The sequence below is a fragment of the Cannabis sativa genome, chromosome 2 (assembly GCF_029168945.1).
Source record: "Cannabis sativa cultivar Pink pepper isolate KNU-18-1 chromosome 2, ASM2916894v1, whole genome shotgun sequence".
Classification (NCBI taxonomy): Eukaryota; Viridiplantae; Streptophyta; class Magnoliopsida; order Rosales; family Cannabaceae; genus Cannabis; species Cannabis sativa.
Genome location: NC_083602.1, coordinates 31571276 through 31593538, shown reverse-complemented (window position 1 = coordinate 31593538; position 22263 = coordinate 31571276). Strand labels below are relative to the sequence as shown.

Here is a 22263-nt window from a genome sequence, read left to right as displayed (position 1 = left end):
CTCAAAGATGTTTTGCCCAAATAACTTTTTTTCCTTCGTAGTTTTGAGTCTATTTTTTTTATGTGGTGAATAGAGTCACACATGATTAATAAGGAAACAAACCACAATCGGCAGTGGAATCTCCTTGAATTAAGATAGCTCATCGTCTAACCGAAGAGCATATTTTGTCAAACCACGAGCTGTAAAATTCTTATCGCGAGCCACATGGAACAAAACTGCATCTGAAAATTTAGGCAATAAAACTCTAACATCTTCAAATAACACATCACATTTAAAAAATACCTTTCTATTATTAATAGTTGGCGCCAGAGCTAGCAAAACTAAAAAAACTTCACAACACCAAATAATTTTTTTCCCTTTATAGTCTTAAGTCTATTTAATTTCTCTTGTATTCATATTTTTTTGAGCTATTCCATCTCTAATAGTAAACATATATTGGTTGTCATCTTGTGTTGGCCCAAAATCTAGTTCTTCATCTTAATGGGAATCAAAATCAATATTGTTCAAATTGTTACAATCCTTTATAATCTATTTCTTCAATTCTTCTTGGAAGCTTTTATAATTTTAATTTCACTTGCGAATAGTGTTATAAATACGCGTTGAGTTTTTTTCACACGAGAAAAAATTGGCACAAGTTCGAAAAGCATGAGCACGACTAAACATAAAAAAAGACGGCCATGAGCACGACACGACATGATACTACAAATTGGCACGACACGACACGAAAAGTATATCCTTAAGCAGAACATGCCACGAGAAGCACAAAAAGCATGACACGTAAGCACGAATAGACTAGCCCTTAATCCTATATTGAGCATCTTTTGGATGAGCCTATCACAAAAATAATAGTAATAATTAGGAACATGTACCTATTCTCCTTTATCCTTAAACAAGAAAAATAGTTACTCAATGTAGATGTTAAAATCCACAATCAATCGAAGATGATCGTACGCGGGCACCAACAACTTGTAGAACAAATAAGAGAGTAACTGGGAAACCTTGGGACACCGAGATGGTACCGACCGAAGGGACTCCGACGGTCAAGTCAGCAAGCTTGTTAACAATGTAATAAAAAAGATGATAATAAATGACTGAACTAAGTTACCACATATCTTGACTGTGAAAATAAGTTTGTAGTTTTAGAGAGAATGAGAGAGTGAACAATAAGTGAGAATTGGGATGACTCAGATTCATGTGCCTCTCTCAGCGACTGAGAGTGGCTCTTATAGGCGTCCATAGAAAGACATTACTCATGACCGCTCACCCCCTTGTGAAGCGCTCCTCTCCCACTTGATCAGGGAGATCGTTATTTGCGTGGCCAGTTTGACTGATAACTTTAGAGATCATTAGATGAGTGATAAGACTCAATCTCGTATACGGGTCAGATCATCGTGAGCTCAATGTTAGGTCATGGTTAATGTTAATGTTTGACTTGACTGTATCATTTTGGACTTGTTGGGCTTGGTATGCTGATTGTACCGTCATAACTAGTCAAATAGTCCAACCCAATCTTGTTTGAGCATTCTTTAGAAACATTGCATGTGACATTGAGCCTGAGCCCAATTTTGGCTTCTACAATCACCATAAGATATTGCACCCATACGTCATCCTCAACAGTGACTTTTCAATTTTCTTCATCCCACCCAAAGCCACTATTTAGTAGCATTCTCTTCATGGTAGCATAAGTTTTTTTTTTTCAAAGTTCTCATCCTATTTTTTATTTTAGTCTTATCTAATTTATCTCTATACAATAAATTCATTTCTTTTTATACCCTTGCCATCCCTCAGTGGTTAAGCCCCCTTGTTGTGTCTTTCATAATTAACTGGTTTAGTAAAAATAATAAAATGTTCATCTTCACTTTCCTTCCATTTGGTGTACGGTTCTCCAGCCATAGAAGTTTGAATATTAGTCATTCCTATTTTAATTAAAAATTAATTTCATATATTCATATCATTTATTTTTTTTACAAGATAAAATGCACTCAAAAAAATAGGAAAATTTGAAAAACTATCCATAAAAATCTCTAAAATTATTTCTCTAAATCTATACCTATTAAAATTGCCCATATATGACTACATTTGATTTTTTCCCATAACACCCCTCCCATTAGAAAAACAAATCCCATACAAAAATAAAAAATTCTCTCTCTCCCTCTCGGTGACCACGCACCACCATCTCTCTCCCTCTCGCTAACCACGCCGCCCTACCACGCCCGGCCACCGACGACCACCCACCACCACCGACAGCAGCCTCCGACCACCGTCCGACCACGCACGACCCAGCCCAGCCCCCTCTCTCGGAGTCGGACCCAGCCCCCTCTCTCTCTTTCAAACCGAAAAAAAAGAACCCAGGGGTCCGATGGTCGGACCATGGGTCCGAACCATCGGACCCATGGTCCGACCATTGGACCCCTGAGTTCTTTTTTTTCGATTTGAAAGAGAGGAAGAAAGATGGTGGCTGCGTCCGACTGGGCCGATGGTCGGACCATGGGTCCGATGGTTCGGACCCCTATCGGACCCCTGGTCCGACCATCGGACCCTTGGGTTCTTTTTTTTTTTCGGTTTGAAAGAGAGAGAGGGCTGGGTCCGACTCCGAGAGAGGGGGACTGGGCTGGGTCGTGCGTGGTCGGACGGTGGTCGGAGGCTGCTGTCGGTGGTGGTGGGTGGTCGTCGGTGGCCGGGTGTGGTAGGGCGGCGTGGTCAGCGAGAGGGAGAGAGATGGTGGTGCGTGGTCACCGAGAGGGAGAGAGAGAATTTTTTTTATTTTTGTTTGGGATTTGTTTTTCAAATGGGAGGGGTGTTATGGGAAAAAATCAAATGCAGTCATATATAGGCAATTTTAATAGGTATAGATTTAGGGAAATAATTTTAGAGATTTTTATGGATAGTTTTTCAAATCTTCTAAAAAATATTATAAAATAGCATCACACATAAAATAAATAATAAAATTGTGTACATAAGAAAAAGAAAAAAAATATGAAAGGTTAACCTGTATAGATATAAGAGGAGATCAAAATGAAAAATAGGAGATGGAATAGATTTTTTTTTCTGGCAAATGGCATAAGTAGGTCGATTTGAGAAAATAAGTTGATCATATTTTTTTGTTGGTTAAGAGAGGGAATATATAAAATAACTAGGTTGTATAGGTGTATTGACATGTACAGATGAGTGATCCAGGAAAGGGAAAGTCAATACACAATTAAAAATAATTAAAAAACATATTTGTTAATTAAAATAATTGAATTTCTTTTTGGTATGTAATTCTACTAAAGTGAGCATGAGAACTAGAGAGAGTAATTGAAATCTCCCAATTATCTCTAGTTACAAAATTACTATGTAATTATGTGGTGAGATAATCACACCAAACCGTGTAATTACCTTCAGTTACATCCAATTCCAATTCTCAAGTGTGTTTCCAAACACGCCCTTAATTAAAAATTGAAATCAAATTTCATTTACCTATCATAAAACGCACACTTCATGTTATACTTGTATAACTAATCAATGTTTTTAGTTTCTAAAGAAGCACCACTCGAGTGATATTTGTCAACTGTCCTTTTTTATCGACAGAAACTTAGCTATATTTTAAGGAACACAATCATTTTTTTTTTTGTTTTGTTTTGTTTTTGCTATACATAGATATTCATGTTTGAAAAAAAAAATAAACTAAAATTATTTCAACTAGATTTGTCCGTAGGCCTTGAACTTATTACCAATGAACACTAAAGCCACTATTTGCATGATCAATAACATAGAGAGGTGTGTCGTGTGTGCTTTTATCTTTTTTAATTTAAGAGTGTAATTCCCATCAATCGCCTCTCGAATAGAGGTCAATGCTACCAATCTGCAGCCGTGAATTTGAATGAGAGTCTCTAACTGCCAGGAATCTAAACCTGCAAAATCCACAAATTAAACCATCAATGACAAGAACTTTACAAATATTTGGCAGCACCTATTTCAATTCAATTCAAAAGGAGCGAACAATACTTCATTACTATGAATACCTGAACGCATTTAACTGTGGACCCGGAGATGCAATCTTGTATGTCCGACGCTGGAATCGCTCAGTGAAAATTTGTGAAGTTTGTTTATCCAATAGATGCCAATTGGACCCTCCATCATCACTTCCCTCAAGAACCCTAAACAATATGTACGCTTAATATGATCAATCAGTCAAGAAATAATGACATTGAACATGAAAAAATGAAATTTTTGATAGGAATTTTCTATCAAATAGCTAAGAATAACAAGAACAGTTGATAAAAATATTGTATTGATATCGGGGTATTCAAGAGACCCAGTACTCTCCCAACTCCAAGAGCAATGCTCTCTTACAAATTCATTCACACCCTCAACCCTTTCTAATATACCCTCCTATATATACCACATCAATACCCCAATACAATGACCCATTTACCCTCATTATTTAGTACCCTAAGGCCTAACAATATCAGCCGCTAGGAGTGTTTATCAAACTGCTCAAACTGCTCGCACTGCAAAAAAAAAATACGGTTTAAAATTTTTTGCAATGCGGTCGCGGTTTAAATTTTTCCTAAACTGCGCGGTGCGGTTTGTGATTTTGAAATGTTAATATGCAGTTCAAACCACACCGCACATTATATAAATATCAATTTTTATATTTATTTAGGTCTAATATGTAAATGTTCAACCCAAAGCCACTAATTATTGTATTATTGAAACTTAATTTTTTTTTTTCCATATTTATTTTCAAGCCTTATGGTATATTTGATAAGTGTTGCTCAAGCTTTGTTATATTTGTGATAGTTTAATTATTGGTGATAGTTCAAACCGCAAAAACAACACCGCACCGCACCATTTTTTGCGGTACGGTTTCCGCAGGTTTTTAGTTTCGCAGTGCGGGTGCGGTTTGAGAAATTTAAAAAAACTGCATGTACAGCTTAGTTTGAAAATATAGTCAGAAACCGCACCACCCGCACCGCGAACACCCCTACCAGTTGCCTGAAATTCACCTTGTCCTCAAGGTGAACAGCATGAAGTCTTCAACTGCGCCTCTTGGACATTCTCTGACGAAGAACCAAGCCAACAAATGTATGGTGTTCAAGCTAGGAGAGAGACACCACTCCTCAATGAGTCGACTTCGATTAAAAAAAACCAACTGAGCAATTTAATGGTTCCTCCCTGTGTGTGCAAAACAAGTGGAAGGACAGCCACCGCTGTGGCTGCGAAGGGTGCTTCGGCGAGAAGAAAAAGACTAAAAACTGAGTCTGCAAAAATCTAATTATGTCAAGGATTCATTGTCTTACCCCAGTTGAAAACCCAAAAACAATTAGCCCCTAGGAATGAAAGAGAAGAATTACACACCAAAAATTGATAGTTGTGCTTCAAAAAAGCAACTTCAGTGTATAATGCATCTAGTTGGTGCTTTCTCTCCCACCCGTCCCACCAATAAGATGGAAATGAGAGAAAAAAACTCAGCAAACATTGTTAGGAGGATAGAAAACTGATCTTGAATTAAAATGTTAATTAAACCCTGTTGCTATTCCTTAGCCCTTTTAAAGATGATTGGCTCATTTCCACACAAATTTCCCATAGCTTCTCTCAAGGCCAAAAGTTCACAACAGAATTGCTCTGTGTGTGGCAGCAATCAAATTCAGTGAAGCCCACCAAAGGTGAAGAGTTTACCCATTTAATAGAATGCCCTCAGAGGAAGGCTGGAACACTCGTTGGCAGAGCACGGTGGAAAGCACCAGAGACTTGTTCATCTACCCATCACCCTCATATGGCTGCCTGAAAAAGTTCAGAATGCCAAGTACATGTTGAGATGAGTACGATGAAACATGCACAATAGGCAGGACCAAATGTGAAGTCGGAACAGGCTTGGCCATCTCTGCTCTATGTAGTTTGCTTGTGTAAGGTGGAAGTCGTGTCTCCTCCATTCTTGAACGTCGGAGTTGGAGACAACGGTTGTCAGAGCAAGCTTGAGTTTTATGTGGGACAGAGAAGTTTGAATGGACTCTACCTGAGTCCCATTGGACCGGCCCATCACTTGCTTAAGTGGGCCCCCTTAAAATTGTGTAATAAGTTGGGTTTAGGCCATACTTGATAGGATTTTTTTGCTCCATTAAATAAAGAAAACATTAAGGGATCCATTTATACTCTTTTAGGCCAGATCTGAATAGCAAGAATTGGGCCCAAGGTAGGATTTCAAAAAACCAAGCCCACATGTCTCCACCATGAACGCAGCTCCCCCACAATCAGGACTAATAGGATCACACAGGAGTGGCTTCTCTTAGTTTTCCTTCAATGTTCTCCAACCGAAGTTCTCCAACGAGACGCATGTCTTCTTCAACACTGGTGAGCTGTCCATATCGTGGTGTAAGGTCGGTAATGTACTCGACCCCAAATTGAGATCAGAAATCGTTGTCCATTATTAACGGCATCGACGACTCGCTGGTCGTGCTTTCCACAATCAAAGAGCTTGTGAGCCTCCATTAACAATAGCAGAAGATTGCGTTCATGCCACATCGCTTCCCTTGCCGAGTTTGACGAATTTTAAGAGGAATACACTGGCTCACCTTCTCGTTGTACAACACCGACATCGTCCCCAATACTGGCGTCGTTACCAGCACCGACAGTACGATCATCTCCGGCGAGGCAAGCTTCGTCGCTGGAATGGATCGATGATGGCTTGTTATATTCTCTACTTCTTTTTCAAAGAGCTTCTCCGATTGATAGCCATGATTTGATCCCTTAATTTCCCCCTGTATCGTTGGAGAAACAAGAAGATCAACAGGGTCGTTTCCTATCATTCTGCAACTCTTCCTCCTATGTGCTAGTTTGATATTGAAACCTCAGTTGTCCTTCAATGTAAAACGCCTTGGCGACGACATCGGGGAGCGTTCTCAGCTTATATTCATGCACCTTCTTCACCTCCATTGGAAGAGTCCCAATATGTATCATAAAGGAAGGTTTCGGGGATATCTGACAGTGTTGCTGCAATCGAAATGAACCGAATCAAAAACTCCAGCACTGAATTTATCATATCGGAGAGCCATTAATTCATCGAAAGGATCGTTTGCGATTTTCGGGCACCAGCTGAATAACGTGATACGACATTCCAACCAATTTTCGATTGGATCTAGTTCTTCCACTGCTTGAAACCATCTCCAAGCAACACCCTCCAAACACGCTTGAGCCACAACTACCTTCTTGCTTTCTGGGGTCCAATAAGCCTGAAAATATTCTTCTATGCGAAGAACCCAGCCATACGGGTCATCTCCATTGAAGAGCGGTAGCACCATGACAGAGGTCACAAGATCAAGCTCTGATACCATTTGATAGGAATTTTCTACCAAATAGCTAAGAATAACAAGAACAATAGATAGAAATAGGAAAATAAGAGAAAATATTGTATTGAATTGATATCTGGGTATTCGAGAGACCTAGTACTCTCCCAACTCTAAGAACAATGCTCTCTTACAAATTCTATCTCAATACCCCATTACAATAACCTATTTACCCTCATTATTAGTTAAGGATAACTTATCATCGAACTAGTTAAACTAATTAGACCTATCGAAATAAAAGAAATAAAACAAGGAACGACCAAGAGAAAAGTTCTCTAAGTGGTTAGAGACTACATACCAATCCATTGGATCCCTTTCTGGTGCATCATTGGCTGACATTAACTCATAGGCCACAAGTTTGTGCATTAGGTTGTCTGACACCTTATATACAAGCCAACAACCTATATGGTCATAAATAAGAAAAGTTACAAAGTATTGAAAAGAATAAATCAATTTAGAAATCAAAGCAGCAATGGATAGATCATACTATAACCTTTTTACTATTTCAAATCAATATACTTGAATAAAGGACCACAATTTCATTTGGTCTAAAATAATACCTCGAGCACCATTTGATTCTTCCCATTTAGTTGTTCGCATTCCATCAAATGCAGAAGTGGCCTGAAATTTATGAAGTAAATTTCTTAAGAGGGTAAAAATTAAGATAAACTATAAAGATGCAAGCACATAAACAAGCAAAATACAACTCACAATTCCGAAGGGAAGTTCTTCACCACTCGCGAGAACTGAACCAGAATGTATTCTACTTAATTTCAACAGAGGCAATGCGAGAGAAGCTTTACTCAACTTTTCACAATTCTTGAGATTATGTATGGTGTAATCGAAAGCATCCAAGGCTACAAGAAGAGCTAGAGAGGTTTTAACAGGATTGTCGGCTAAACAAATATCCACATTCCCATCTGTGTCAACCTTTTCAAGTGAGAGAGCATTAAGTAACTCATTCAAAAATGGCAGTGCTTGACGCACAAATGATTGGCTACTATTCAAATGTAGCGAGACATTCCTAGTTCTAAAAGGAGATTTTTGGAGATCTTTGATAATGTCTTTAACAAAGCCAAGCAGTTCAAGAACTACTGACTGAGGAAGTTCTTCCTTAACAAAATAAGAAAAGAGTGGAAGAAATGCATCATAAACTCTAGTCACATGCTCATCTACGCATATTCGAACTGGACAACAAAAGCAACTCAAGGAATCAGAACCAATTTCTGATCTCAACTTCCGCCATTCCTTATCACCACTTAGTCTTCCAGGTAATGAGATTGAGGCATTATTTGTAGAATATAAATCTCTTTCAAGTGTTTGTCTTTCCTTCTCATCACGGTCTTTAAGTGCAGAGATAACTTCAGATGAAAAACCACTTCGACATTCTGTTGTTATCTTATTGAGGACACTTGTCAATCCAGACTCCGTGGTAATAATTCGTCGAGTTAGAACCTACAGATAATGATTCAATTTAACAGTATGCCTCTGGTAAGAGTTGCTTATAATCTTCTTCTTTTTCCTTTTAATCTAAGCAACTATTTGAATATATAATACTTTTGTAGACACTATTTACCTCATGCCACTTCCTTGTGTAACGTTTGGTGACATCACATAAACCGTCTTTTGCAATGGCAATTACATAATTTAATTTCTTGTTCCACCTTCCACAAAGAAAAATATTGATAGTTGGAAAGCAGCAATAGAAAATGCAGCAACAAGAGAAAAACTGATGAGATAATTCATAAGTTTCTCTTTAGAAATTATTAAGTTTGGAAAACATACCCATTCTCATATAACAATGGTTTGTCGTACACTCCTTCACAAGGGTCAAGATGCATCCATCTGTTCAATATAGAATCAAGACCAAAAATTAAATACGGAAAATCTCACAGATATAGTTCCAAAAAAAAAAACGCATATATCCTTTAACGAGTTACCTCCCAAAAAATGGTGAAAAGCACTCTGTCCAAACATGATCAGTGAAATCCAAAATCTGTCCGAATGATCATAAACAAACACAAATCACATGACAATACCACTATGGCATTGGCCATGATAACAGACATATAAGTGCTTGTGACAGGAGATAAATACAAAGTATTGTTTATCACATATTTTGTCTGTTGCATCCCATCGCATAAAGGGATAAGAGTACTAAAGCATTGATTTGTTTCTCAAAAGTTTAATTGTAATGGATGAATTTCCAATATAATAACTAACCAAACGGGATTCATATCCAAAAGCTCGACAATAAAATGTGAAGCAATTGGCCCACTCCCCACAACGTCCCCTTCTTGTTTCTATAAGCTGCATTGATCATGAAAAAAAAAAAAGAAGACTGAGCTTGTGTATTACAAACCTTAAAAGTGCTCAAATATAGATACATATATACCTTCAATGGATCATTGTAGCGTGGGAAGCGGGTGATCATTGAACAAAATTTGCATCTGAGAATATTAAGAAGCACATGCAATAATAAGCATCCATTTTTAAAAACCATAACCAAAGAAATGCTTCTATCAGCTGAAAAGTAAGACGCAAACTTCCCATTGTGAAAAGTATAACACACAACATATAGCTAAAATTCGGCAATCGGGGTAAAATACAATGTTACTGAATCATGGTTCTTATAAAGTAGCTGCAAAGCATTATATAAAATGAAATACATGTAAGACAATGGGAGGGTTCGTTTCCAGTTCACATACAAGAACACAAGTATAAAAAAAATAAATGAAAAGACAGACCCAGGGAATGATTTATGAGACCTATCAAGATATCCACAAATCATATAATTGACTTAAATTTTGGTCAACCTTACAACATGTAAAACAGAGATACGTTACCTTTTGAAGATAAAAAATACTAAGAAAGTAGCAAAAACTCAATAAGTAAAAGTAAAACTCAGGAAAAAAAAAACTATTTTCTCAGTAAGTTTTACCTATAAATTTCAACTCGAGAACCTCCATAACGAAGTTCAGAAGGAAGTGCAGCAGCCATACCTTGGCTTATGGTTTCCTTGCCACAACTATCGCAAGGAGGTGCATTAACCCAACTACAACAATCACACCATGGAGAAACAGAAGATAAAGAGCTTGTAAAATAATAATAGTATCATACCAAACTAAAATGATAACTGATATGCTTAGCAACAGCAAAAACAATTGTAACAAGGTTAGCTAGTCTTTGGCATTAAATTTGATAAAGAAACTTGTAACTTGTAATTTGTAATCATTAACATTTCAAATAACAAAGTTAACACACCTGAAGGATCGCTTGAACCAGAAAAGAAGCTCGAGCAGGAAAGCGTGATCTTTTTCTGCTTTAGACGGATTAAATTCACCCTCCTATGACATGATAATATATATAAACAAATATCCAGCAGCTATTTTTGGCTTGCTATTATTTTTTATCATGAATTTCTAAATCAAAACCGATTGGCAACAAATAAAGTAAGTCATGTTCTTACATCTATACACTCTTATAGAAAGTTAAGATTCCTAATATAAATTGTGGTTCTCTCACCTTTGCCAAAGAAACCAACGCTTTCTCCTGGAGCTCATCTATAGGGACTGATTGTCGAGCAACCTCCTGGCGCATTGGGTCCTCGTACTAAGCAAAACAAACAACAAACTCAAATGGAAAAGAAAAACTTAAACGAATCCATGTTTGATTGCTGGTAATAATTTTAGTAAAACTTTTAGTTTATGCATTTATTCAAATTCAGATTAGTTTCACAACATTCTATCAAACCCAAAAACCAGCCAAAGTACGTAAAGCATTACCAGGCGAACTTGCTCGATATAAGGCCGACCTCTTTGCTCAAAAATTTCGTTATTTTCAGCCACAACATACAACAAAAGTGCCTCGTCCTCCGCCTGTAAAGCAAAACCATTTCGAAAATATTATTATCAGAATATTTCTAAAAACCTTTTATTTCAAGCAAAAAACAGACAGCTGAACCTGCAACTTTCGAGCCAATTCCTCATCGGATTTAAGGAAATCAGTTTCATTTCCAGTACTTGATTCTCCATTCTCTTCTTCTTTGTGATCCTCAATTATCGAAACCAATCGGAGTTTCTCCGAAACGGTAACGAGATCGGAATCGTTGGAGACCATGTGATCATCATCAATTCCGATAATCTATTCAATCACATAACATCAATTTCACCTACTGTACACATACAAATTTGACAAGAACAGATAAAAAAGATGAGATAGCAAATTGGAATTGGAGACCTTTTGGTCTTCAGGTGGGAGAAGAGTGAGGGAGTAAAGCTGGAATTTGAAAACCTGCAAACACTTCCATATTAGAGAGAGAGAGAGAGAGAGAAGAGAAATTAAGTGAGAGAAATTGAAAAGACCTACTTCAAAGCCGTCGTCAGTGTCGTAGTCGACAGCGAAGTCTGAGCTATTGTGGCGAACTAGAAACTTCCGCTCCACCATTTTTTGTGTATCTGCTCTGTATATAATTAAGTCACCATTTATATAACTTATAAATGTATATTTATTTAGGATAAATAAAGGTATAATTACCTAAAATTTTAGATTTATATATAAATTTAATGTTTATTTTTAGCGACATAAGTAATAAGTAAAAGTATAATTTTTTTCCAATTTAGTTACTACTAACTCTGTTTAAAATTTATTAAAAAAATATTTAGGCGTAACTAATAGTATATGTTTATGTCTAAACCCAATAAACTAAAAATTAGTTCTTATATATGTCATGTTTAAGACAATAACAGAGTCTGTATTGACAAAATTAAAGAAAAAAAAAATTACTTGTGCGTCACTGTCTCGGCCTAAATGGGGTTCCTCACCTCCTCATGGCATTTGAGACCAAGGAGGCGTCTCCTTGGTACCTCCTCACCTTGGACAAAAAATGAAAGTCTCCTCACCAATCTCCTTGTAACGCCCTCACCTTGGACCAAAAAGGAAAGTCTCATCACCACTCTCATTGGTACCTCCTCACCTTGGACTAAGGAAGCAAATCCTCACACCTCCATCATCTCGGACCAAATGGGGGTCCTCACCTCCTCATGTCGTCTCGGCTCAAAGGGGGCCTCACGCTTCCATCATCTCAGCCCAATAGAGGGGCCTCACCTCGACACATGTCTCTCACGACTCACCAACATTACTTGAAAGACACATTCATCTTTTATCATTTTTTAGATATTTATTTTGAAATGTGACTTTTGTATTTTAAACCTAACCCGACCATAGTTATAGGAAGGTGCTCCTGTGATTAAGAGATTGTAAATCATAGATGAAAACTTATATAAGGGGAGTGGAGTCACTTGTAAAGGGACCTCAATTTTGATTCTCACGAAATCATTCTCTTGTGCTCTCATTCTCTCGTTCTAAAAACTCACTTGAGGATTGAACTCATGGAGAACATAACTCTGGAGAATTATCCTTGATCATTGAGATCAATTTCACTCTAAGTGGACTAGCCTATTACCATCGAAAAGGGGTGAACCACTATAAAATCTCCGTGTTCATCTTTGTCAAATTTTATTTCACAAACCGGTTTACTTTGATAACTAGTATATTTATTTTTAACCCAAAAACTTTTCATGGTGACATGGACATCAATGTTTGACATGTGGCATGAAGAATGACATCAAAGAGTTGAGTAGACCCGAGTCATAGCAGTCGACCTACGAGGGGACCTTAGCCATGCGCCCAGGTTGATTTCGAGATCTCCAGGATGGAAGTTCAAACTTCAATAACTTGAATCCAACTCACTATCTTTTAGTATTATGTACCATGAAGACATAGAGCAACCTAATCCAAGATCCGAGAGCTAAAATTACATGAACCTACAACTTAAAAGCCAGCTTGGGCACCTAAGATTTCACCCAGCGCGCAAGTTGACATCCTCAACTAAGGTTTCAATTTTTGGGACCGTCTTCGTGCAAAAGGATCAAAACATGCATTAGGACATCAAATAGACATACCATGGACATATTTGAGGCATCTGAATTAGAATCTGAGGAAGTTGATTTTTGAGCACCCGAGGCCCCAAGCACCCAGCGCCCAGGTTGACAATCTGTCAATCTGGGCGCCTTCCAAGTATTTGATTGAAAATTTGGCTTTTTCATCTTCTTCGTCTTCATCAAAAATAGGGAAATATAGGTCCTTTAAAAGGAAAAACAACACTTCCTGGGTACAAAAAATAGGGCTAGCGCCTAGGTTGACACCTGGGGCTGGCCTTGCGCCCAGGTTGACCTTTTGTTAACTTGGGCCATTTCAAATGGAGTTTTCAGGAATTCTTTTGAGAATCTTCTTTGTTTTAAGAAAACATTGAGATTCAACTATTTTCAGGGACCAAACGTTAATTCTAGAGGGCCAAAACTAGGACCCAGCGCCTAGGTTGACATATTGTCAACCTGGGCTGTTTCCAATCAAGTTCAGCAAAAAGTGTTCCAAGAATTTTTTTCCTTCATCAGAAATAATGAAGATTCAAGCAAAGTTAGAGAAAAAACCATAATCAACCTGGGACGCTGCCTTCAATTGCTTAAATTTCAAATTTGATGCAACCATTGTTTCTGGAATGGTCAAAAACAGGGTAGGAGACCTTGCCCTCAAGTTCAGAAGCCATAGAAGTATCAAAAATGAGATCCCAGAAGCTCGGGAGTAAGTACCAAGCACCCACGTTGATAAAAGGCCTGGTGTGGTGGCATCTACTTATCCGAATCTGATGTCGTTTCAACCGTCCATCTAGTTTTTCACAATGACAAAGATTTATGAACTCAGAGAAGTCACATTCCCAAGGAAAATGAAGAGTTTCGAGTCTCTCATTTCCACAAAATAACAATATCTCCAAGAACCGGTGACCAACTTTGTTAGAACACATAAATAGACTAAGTGATGTCAAATATCACTTAAGAATCTTAAAGTACACCCCTTGAACGTTTTTACACTTACCTAGCGACCAGGTTGATGTCATATTGTTGTGATAAATCCAACACGCAAGTATACGTATCGTTTTAACAAGTAATACTCAGATAAGTGAGATCGTTCCCACGAGGACTGTAGCTAAGTACCAATCAATTGAATTCTTGTTTCTATTTGGTAGAATCAATAATAATGTTGAATAATTAAATAACTAAAAATTGAAAAGCAGGAAAATAATAATAAAAAGTGTAATTAATTATGGATGAATATATAGGAATATGAATCCTGTTAGTTCAGATTCTCAATTGTTAATGTTAATTATTAATTATCTCCCTTTTGGTGATGACAGATTATCAAATTAACCCTAACTCTTCTCAGATCATTAAGGTCCTAAATCATATATTATCTACTTGCATTTCTGAAGTAAATTAATATATTACTTGCATTAAATTCAGAATCTAAAAATCACATAAGCTATGTAAATACTCTCGTTTTACATCAAAACTTATGTTTGTCCTATTAGAGCATTCCTAATATTCACTTCTCAGATTTCATATTAGGATCATAAACCATATTCAAGATGGCCAGTCTAAAATATGTAATTACATCAAATAAGAACAAATCACACAATATAGGGAAGAAAAGCTAATAAGCACATTAACTAAATTGAAGAAACATCATCTAACATTCATCATATCCCTAAATTGGGAATTTAGTTTGAAAAAACTCATGTTCACATCCATAAAAATTGAAACAGAAATTAACATAAAGCATAAAAAGGGGAAGAAAGAACTAGTTGGTGATCTTGCTCCGAGTCGCCACAATTTCTTCCTTTGCCTCCTCCTTCATCTCTAGGGTTTAATTTCTGCTTCTCTTGCCTCTAAAACACACAACCCTTATATAGAAAATAATGCAGATATCTTCAAATGGTGAAATTACAAAATTGCCCAAAAATCTCGTCTTTAGCCCATAGTCGCGACCATAGGCAAATTGGAAAATCCATGCTCTCTGCCTGGCCTCCTAGTCGCGACCATGAAAAATGGTCTCGACCATGGAAAATGGTGGTCGCGACTACTAAAGCAAATTTGACAGCTTCAGCATCTTTCAGCAAAATGTGCATAACTTTCACATACGAACTCCAAATGAGTTGATTCGTTGGAAAGAAGAAAAAAGAAATCTAAAGCTTCTATGTTTTGACTTTTTCCAAAATCTGATCAGAACATAGTCAAATTTAGGCTTGAAGTTTCAGCTTTAATTTCTTGTAAAATTTTCTCTATTCTATAGATTGTTGTTTTTCTAAATTTGATCAATTGATATATTCCAAGTGTGAAACCTGAAACTAAAGAAAACAAGCGTAATTTTATTCTAAAAAGAATAACAAAGAAGGAAAACAACTATAAAAAGTGACCCACAACGTAGGCTAAAAATAGCCTAACACATATGCCAATTAACTAAGTGTTTTTTTAAAATTAACTTTAAAATATTATTGAAGAAATAAATTTCATATATTTTAAAAGTTAATTATGTTGCTAATTCAATTTTAATTAGGTTAGACTAATATAATTAACCTAATAGAATTAATTAAATAAGGCAAATGGGCCTTCACAATTCGGGTGGTTCATGTGAGGGAGGGCTGGGTTCAGTATGTCGTACCCACTGCTATTGGCCCCCTAACCCTCACACAAGGCCTAAAGGAGAAGAATTTAACCATTAAATAAATAATTGTTATTAATTGAATAAGCCCAATTCTCTAAATAAAATTACCAAAGTGAAATTTTATTTTAGCAACCTAGTCCATTTAATTTAGAGGAAATTACACTCAATACCCTTTTTATATTGCCTTTTTTTTTTTTTTTACCCTCTTTTTTAAAGTCTATCATTCTTACCTCTTTTTTAAAATATTGTACCAATTTTATGTTGGAAATTATTTTACCAGGATCTTAGATCTACTCACAAGTATGTTTATTAACAACCTAAATATGAACTTTCTAAAACGATAAATTAAACACATATAAAGTTTAAGAAACCTTACATTGGGTGCAGCGGAATATAATGACTCCTTCCGTTCAGATATCTAGCCCTTGATTCCTTTCTGTAGCAGAGCATTATCAATATCTGAACCTGGATCTCTTTCTCTGAATCTTTGATGCTGAAACTCCTTTGCTGATGATCTTTCTTCACAATCTTCCTCACTATGATTGAGGTATTGCTTGATGTGTGTGGGCACTACTCTAATCACTAAGAGAGGTTCGAAATATTGAGGAAGAAAAGAGAGAGAGAGAGTGGCGGCTAGAGAAGAGAGTGGAGGCTCAGGTTTTTCTCATTCAGAAAAGTGTGTGATTTTCCTGAAGCCTTCACTATCTATTTATAGCATTCCACTAGGGTTTGATTTGAATTATATGGCATTAAAATAATGAAAAAATCAGTTTAAATTTCCTACAAAAGTGGCTGGCCCTACACTTAGTGGATTGGGCCTTGCTTTTTGTAATTTTGCAATTTTAACACCTTTTGTATCTGATTTTCTCAAAAATGCCAATTTCCTAATTCAACCATTTAAATGCCAATTCTAACTATTTAATAACTATAAATAATTATTAAATAATATTGTCATTTATCATATTTATTAATTGAACCATACAAAGTATCATAATTAACAAATATGCCCCTATAAACTCTTTCTTTACAATTTCGCCCTTACTTAGTGAAAAATTCACAAATAGACATAGTCTAATTTGAGAATTATAATTGATTAATCAAAACCAATTACATGAGTCTAACAAGCAATATTATCTCAACTAGTGGGGGGACCATGGGTCTATATAACCGAGCTTCCAATAAGTAGATCAAGAATTTAGCACTAAAATTCACTAACTTATTAATTCTTCGTTGAATCCACGCATAGAACTTAGAATTGCACTCTCAGTATATAGAATGCTCTATATGTTCCACCATATAGACACATCATTAGTTATCCATTGTTATAATCCTAATGTGATCAATGATCCTCTATATGAATAATCTACACTGTAAAGGGATTATATTACCGTTACACCCTACAATGTATTTATTCCTTAAAACACTTGACCCCGTATAAATGATATTTCAGCTTATGTGAAATGAGTACTCCACCATTTATGTTCGTTTGGTCAAGCTCGAAGGAGATCATCCTTTGCTTACTATTCGCCAGATAGAAGCTATAGATTCCATGTTTATGATAGCGCTCCCACTCAATTGCACTACCGTGTTCCCAAAATGTACGTATCACCCTGACCTAAAAGTAGGCTTAACTAACAAATCAAAGAACACGAATAGCCTTTCAAGAATGAGCCTAATCATAACAGGATTAAGATCATTTGATCTAGGATCAACTAGGCGATATTGACTTGAATAGATATTACGGTAAGTTTAATAAATCTAAGTCAAAGTTCAATATCGGTCCCTTCCGATGCATACTCCATGCATCCAACCTGAGCTTTACTTTAACCAATGCTCTGGAAAGAACATAGCACTTCTCCAAATGCAAGTAAACTCTTGTTGTAGATTATCATATCAGTAAAACCCTGTGTCTGATAAATCTAGGAAAATTTATTCACATAGTCATGTTTACTTTCCAATGTGTTGACGACACAATAAACAGGATCAAGTATGTGAAAAGGGTTTCAGATGAATTTATACATTATGTACATATAATCATGAAATAAATCATGTGAACCATGCAACATTAAATGTTATTTACGATCTATATTAATAAGTAAATCTGATTATATTGAAATGAGTTTTATTTAGGGCATAAAACCCAACAAACTCCCACTTGCACTAATATAAAACAAAAAGTGCGTTTCAAATAATCTCAACACCTTGATATACAAATCAAGTGTAGTAGTAGTAAACTCCTCGTAATAGGATCTGAAAGGTTGAATTAACCACAACCTTTTCTCCACCATTACTCTTCCTTAATCACAAAATCATTGATAATGTGAAATTCCTCTCTATATGTCTACTCTCTTAGGATATTGGATTCTATACCTTTGGCAACTACTTTTGGTTAATCAGGAAATTAACACTAGTAGTTTAAGGCAATTTGGAATGGTGCCAAAGATGTATAGAACTTTCCTTAGACTGAATAAGTACCTTTCCTGCTGACTTTAACATTCCGCTCTCTCCGGTAGACCTGTAGACTTCAGATAGGTTTTTAAACTTCTCCAAAATCACTATTCCACCCCCGTAGTAACCACCATCTTATCGAAAAGATTTTCTAGCACTAAGGCAAATTTCGAAATCTGATATGGTGTAGTCTAAGAGTTTTTAAACACACTCTTATAGACTAACATATAGTTCCTCTTCTTTATCTTAAGATTTACTTGATTGTCTTCCAATGTTCTTCTCCTGGATTAATCTGATACCTACTCATTACTCCCACTCAACAGCAGGTGTCTGGTCTAAGGCATACAAAAGCATATCTAAGACCTCTCACTGTTGATGTAAGAAATTCTTTCATGGCTTTATCTTTTCTGGAATAGTTAAGACTTTTCCTTAGATAAATAAAATCTATGCCTAAGAAGTTGTGAAGCTTCTATAGATTGCCATTAGAAAGAAAATGCTTCAGCATCTTACTTAAGTTGCTTGCATTAGAGTAAGTAATTACCAGGTATACCACAAGCCATAGGTTTAGATAAACTCAAACCTATAATACTAGGAACAGGAAGTTTTGTTAAGTCCATTGAATGGACTTATAAACGAAAATTTCCTTTTATGTCCTTGTAATAGAAAACTTTAGGTTATTCCATGTGAATGGATTAAACCATAGTTCTATTGGCTTTTCTTCTTAGTTTCTTATCTTGACAATCCATTACTTGTTTAAACTCACAATAGATTTTAATCACTAGTATCTCCCAAGTCATAAGAAGGTGAGTTCCTAGAAACTCTCCCACTACGACAAGGTACCGTGAATTATGTCGAAGAAAACTAAATGGTATTAACCTCTTTGGTTGTGACAAGACAACAGAGGTAGTGGGATCATCATATGTTATATAAGATGATAGAACACTTTTGGAATCAAGAATTAAATATCTCCTTTATTTGCTACTTATTTTTCAGACTTAGTCATTTTCTTAGAAAAGTAGTATTTGTTTGAACAAACACTTTCTTATCTATTGACAATGGGATGGTCCACCCCTAATCACTTAGAATAGCTAACAAACCATGGTTAACAGTTCTAGCTTTTCTTAAGATTTTGATTAGGTCATCCATGAATCTAGTAATGATTTACATTAAGTATACAACCATTACATCATTCTGAAATTGTATTACCATAGAAGGAATTAGGCAACGACTAGTAACTAATCATCAACATGCTACTCGAAATTTCTGGGGAGGTAAGTTTGGATATAATTCAAAAATCAATTTAATGATCTTTGAACTGCATATCAACTAACTATTTCTCCACCCCTATCAGTTCGCAAGATCTTTAACCACTTACCTTAATGGTTTTAACCATTGCTAGAAATTTAAGAAATTTTTCAAACATTTCAAATTTCTTTGCATAAGGTATAATCTAGAGAGATCGTTTTAAGAATACAACGAAAAACTCATATCCACCCCTGAATGTACATCCATCTGCGAATGAGATGAACTACTTTCAGTGGATATAGGCATATTAACTCTTTGCAGAGATTGATCTTGTCAAATCCACTATGAACAAGATACAAATGCCATAGATTAAAAAAAAATGTGGTAGAGTATTTTGATGACATAGGTTTAGTTACATCAAAGAGTTCTTAGAATAGTGCAAGTGGATCCTGGTCACAGAATACCTAACTCATATTCCATACAGTTTGAATCCATTAATAAAAGATGGATATTAAACACTTGAGAAAGTGCAACTGTATTGTATTACGGAATTAGAAATATAAGAAAATTTATTGGATTCTAAAATTAAAGTCAAAGACTTAAATTCAACCAAATATAATGAGTAATTCTTTCTTGGACCACCACTACTAATACAAACTCTAAGTCAGATTTGCCCATACAAGTAGGAGATTTTTAAGATTGAGGATTTATATCAATTGGGAATAGAATTTCGGGATTATAATCATATACGTCATTTAATTTCTTAAGAGAAAATATAATGACATGAAATAATTTATAGACCATTCATCCAATGATATATAATGGAGCTAATTCGAAATGAATAAGCTAAGAGGAATTAGGATAATTTCGTTTAAAATAAGAATCCAACGATGCTTCGATTAGCGAAAGACAAAGTAATCTTATTTATGTAATCTTCTTGTTTCATATTGTAAAAATACTAGTCTAAGGTGTCATCAATTGATGAACAGTTAGATGTCGCATATACAATACTTATCTTTCGAGATCTTACACTATTATGTATGTCTAATGGTGAAAATCCACTAGGGATTTATCTCATTAGATAAACAAACATGTTAGACCAACAATGAAGATTCGAAATTAAACTACAACTTAATAACAGAAAATAACATGGTTCAATATAAATTCATACACAATTCAGAAATTATAAACATATAGCAAGTAGGAATGACTAGTGAAAATACTAAAACATACAATCCTATATAATTTCCAAGGTTTTCAACAAACTGATACAGTGTCCCGGTAGGCGAGAGTCAAAGCATCATTTATTGAATAGAGTTGTCAGCTCATCTAAAATAGAAAACATTCTAGCAACCTTTTATTCGATCAAAATAAGAATCCAACGTTGTCCCGGTAGGCGAGAGTCAAGGTTATTCTTATTTTATGAGCTTCCACCATTGTTTCATGTTTTATGAGTTTATCTCTAAGTAGTCACCGTAGGGGAGAGTCTAAATAGAGACGAAAACTCACAAAACACTTATCAAATGAAATTTTACGGTGTTAAATGCGTTCAACGAATAACCATCCATAGGGGGACGAAGTCTAGCGTCTCGAGGTTATATTGAAAACATTTAACTTTTGTAAGACCAACAATGGAGATCGAATTTCTTAATAATAATCAAGCTCATTATTTAAAGTGAGTTGTATTTTCTTTGATTCTCTTTATTTATTCTATTTATTTTAAATATATATTTATTTAATTAAAATTTCCAATTTAGAATGAAAAATTCCAAATATAAATTTTAATTTAATATTTATAAATTTTACTTAGATGGATATGAAAATAACATGAATTATTTCCATCTTAGTAATAATTTCCAATAAATATTTAGAAAAATATTCAATTTAAGTTGTTACAAAATTAATTTAAATTAATTTACAACTCAAATATAATTTTCTATAAATATATATTGCATTTCGAAAAATTAAAGTATATAAGAATACAATTTTCGAAAAATGCATATTAAAATAAAAAATAAATCCTGGAAAAATTATTCTAATTTAATGTTGGCCCAAAATTAATTAATAAAATTAATTTACAACAAAAAATATAATTTTCCTATTTAATTAAATATATAAGAAAAATTTCAAATATTTAAGTATGATGATGAAAATCAACTTAAATATTAATTTTCTATTTAATTAAATACACTAGAAAAATACTTCAAGCAAAAATATCATCTATCTAGATTTTCATTTGACTAATTAATTCAATTTCTAATAATATACTTTAATTCAATTTATTTTAAATTAATCAATAAATGAAAAAATCATTGATTTAAGTTGATCCAAGAATTAATTAAAATAAATAATTAATTGACAACTTAATCTATTTTTCAAGATAAAATTCGAAATTCTAGCATTTAAGAAATGCAATTTCGAAAATTGATTAATAAAATAAAAAAAATATATTTTGAAAATTATTTAAATTTAGTTGAAAAAATAAATTTCAACTAAAAATAATTTTCTATTTAATTAAATGTCATGAAAAAAGAAATATTTAAGTATGATGATTAAATCAACTTAGATATTTTATTTTCAAATTAATTAAATGTATTAAATTCAAGAAATAAATAATTAAGTGTAGAGAAGGCTTAATTATTAATCTCTAGTTTAATACTAGGAAAAATATACTTAAAATAAA

At 34.9% G+C, this 22263-nt stretch overlaps 1 protein-coding gene across 2 annotated transcripts; it reads right to left on the bottom strand.

Annotated features, from left to right (window-relative positions):
• Positions 1 to 3537: 3537 nt before the first annotated feature.
• LOC115718902 (peptide-N(4)-(N-acetyl-beta-glucosaminyl)asparagine amidase) lies at positions 3538 to 11836 on the bottom strand. Of its 2 annotated transcripts, XM_030647712.2 has the most exons (17): positions 11697 to 11835; positions 11568 to 11621; positions 11292 to 11471; positions 11114 to 11206; positions 10854 to 10940; positions 10593 to 10675; positions 10270 to 10383; positions 9724 to 9778; positions 9552 to 9638; positions 9269 to 9324; positions 9114 to 9173; positions 8905 to 8992; positions 8040 to 8783; positions 7889 to 7949; positions 7627 to 7729; positions 4005 to 4139; positions 3538 to 3893 (listed from the first exon to the last, which is right to left on the bottom strand). In XM_030647712.2, exons 1-17 carry the CDS (start codon positions 11772 to 11774, stop codon positions 3809 to 3811), a joined length of 2163 nt encoding a protein of 720 aa, XP_030503572.2. In that variant the 5' UTR covers positions 11775 to 11835; the 3' UTR covers positions 3538 to 3808. The 2 variants fall into 2 exon arrangements, with proteins under 2 accessions (XP_030503572.2, XP_060966432.1); XM_061110449.1 differs by lacking the exon at positions 3538 to 3893 and having other exon boundaries at positions 4039 to 4155; positions 11697 to 11836.
• Between the last annotated feature and the right edge of the window lie 10427 nt (positions 11837 to 22263).

What these genes read in the sequence shown, in the direction of transcription:
- LOC115718902 (XM_030647712.2), bottom strand. Translation starts at nt 11,774, where the DNA reads ATGGTGGAGCGGAAGTTTCTAGTTCGCCACAATAGCTCAGACTTCGCT. An exon ending in AATTGGCTCGAAAGTTGCAG is followed by an intron (nt 11,207 to 11,291) that starts GTTCAGCTGTCT and finishes TTTGCTTTACAG; the next exon opens with GCGGAGGACGAGGCACTTTT. An exon ending in AGAATCAAATGGTGCTCGAG is followed by an intron (nt 7,730 to 7,888) that starts GTATTATTTTAG and finishes ATGACCATATAG; the next exon opens with GTTGTTGGCTTGTATATAAG.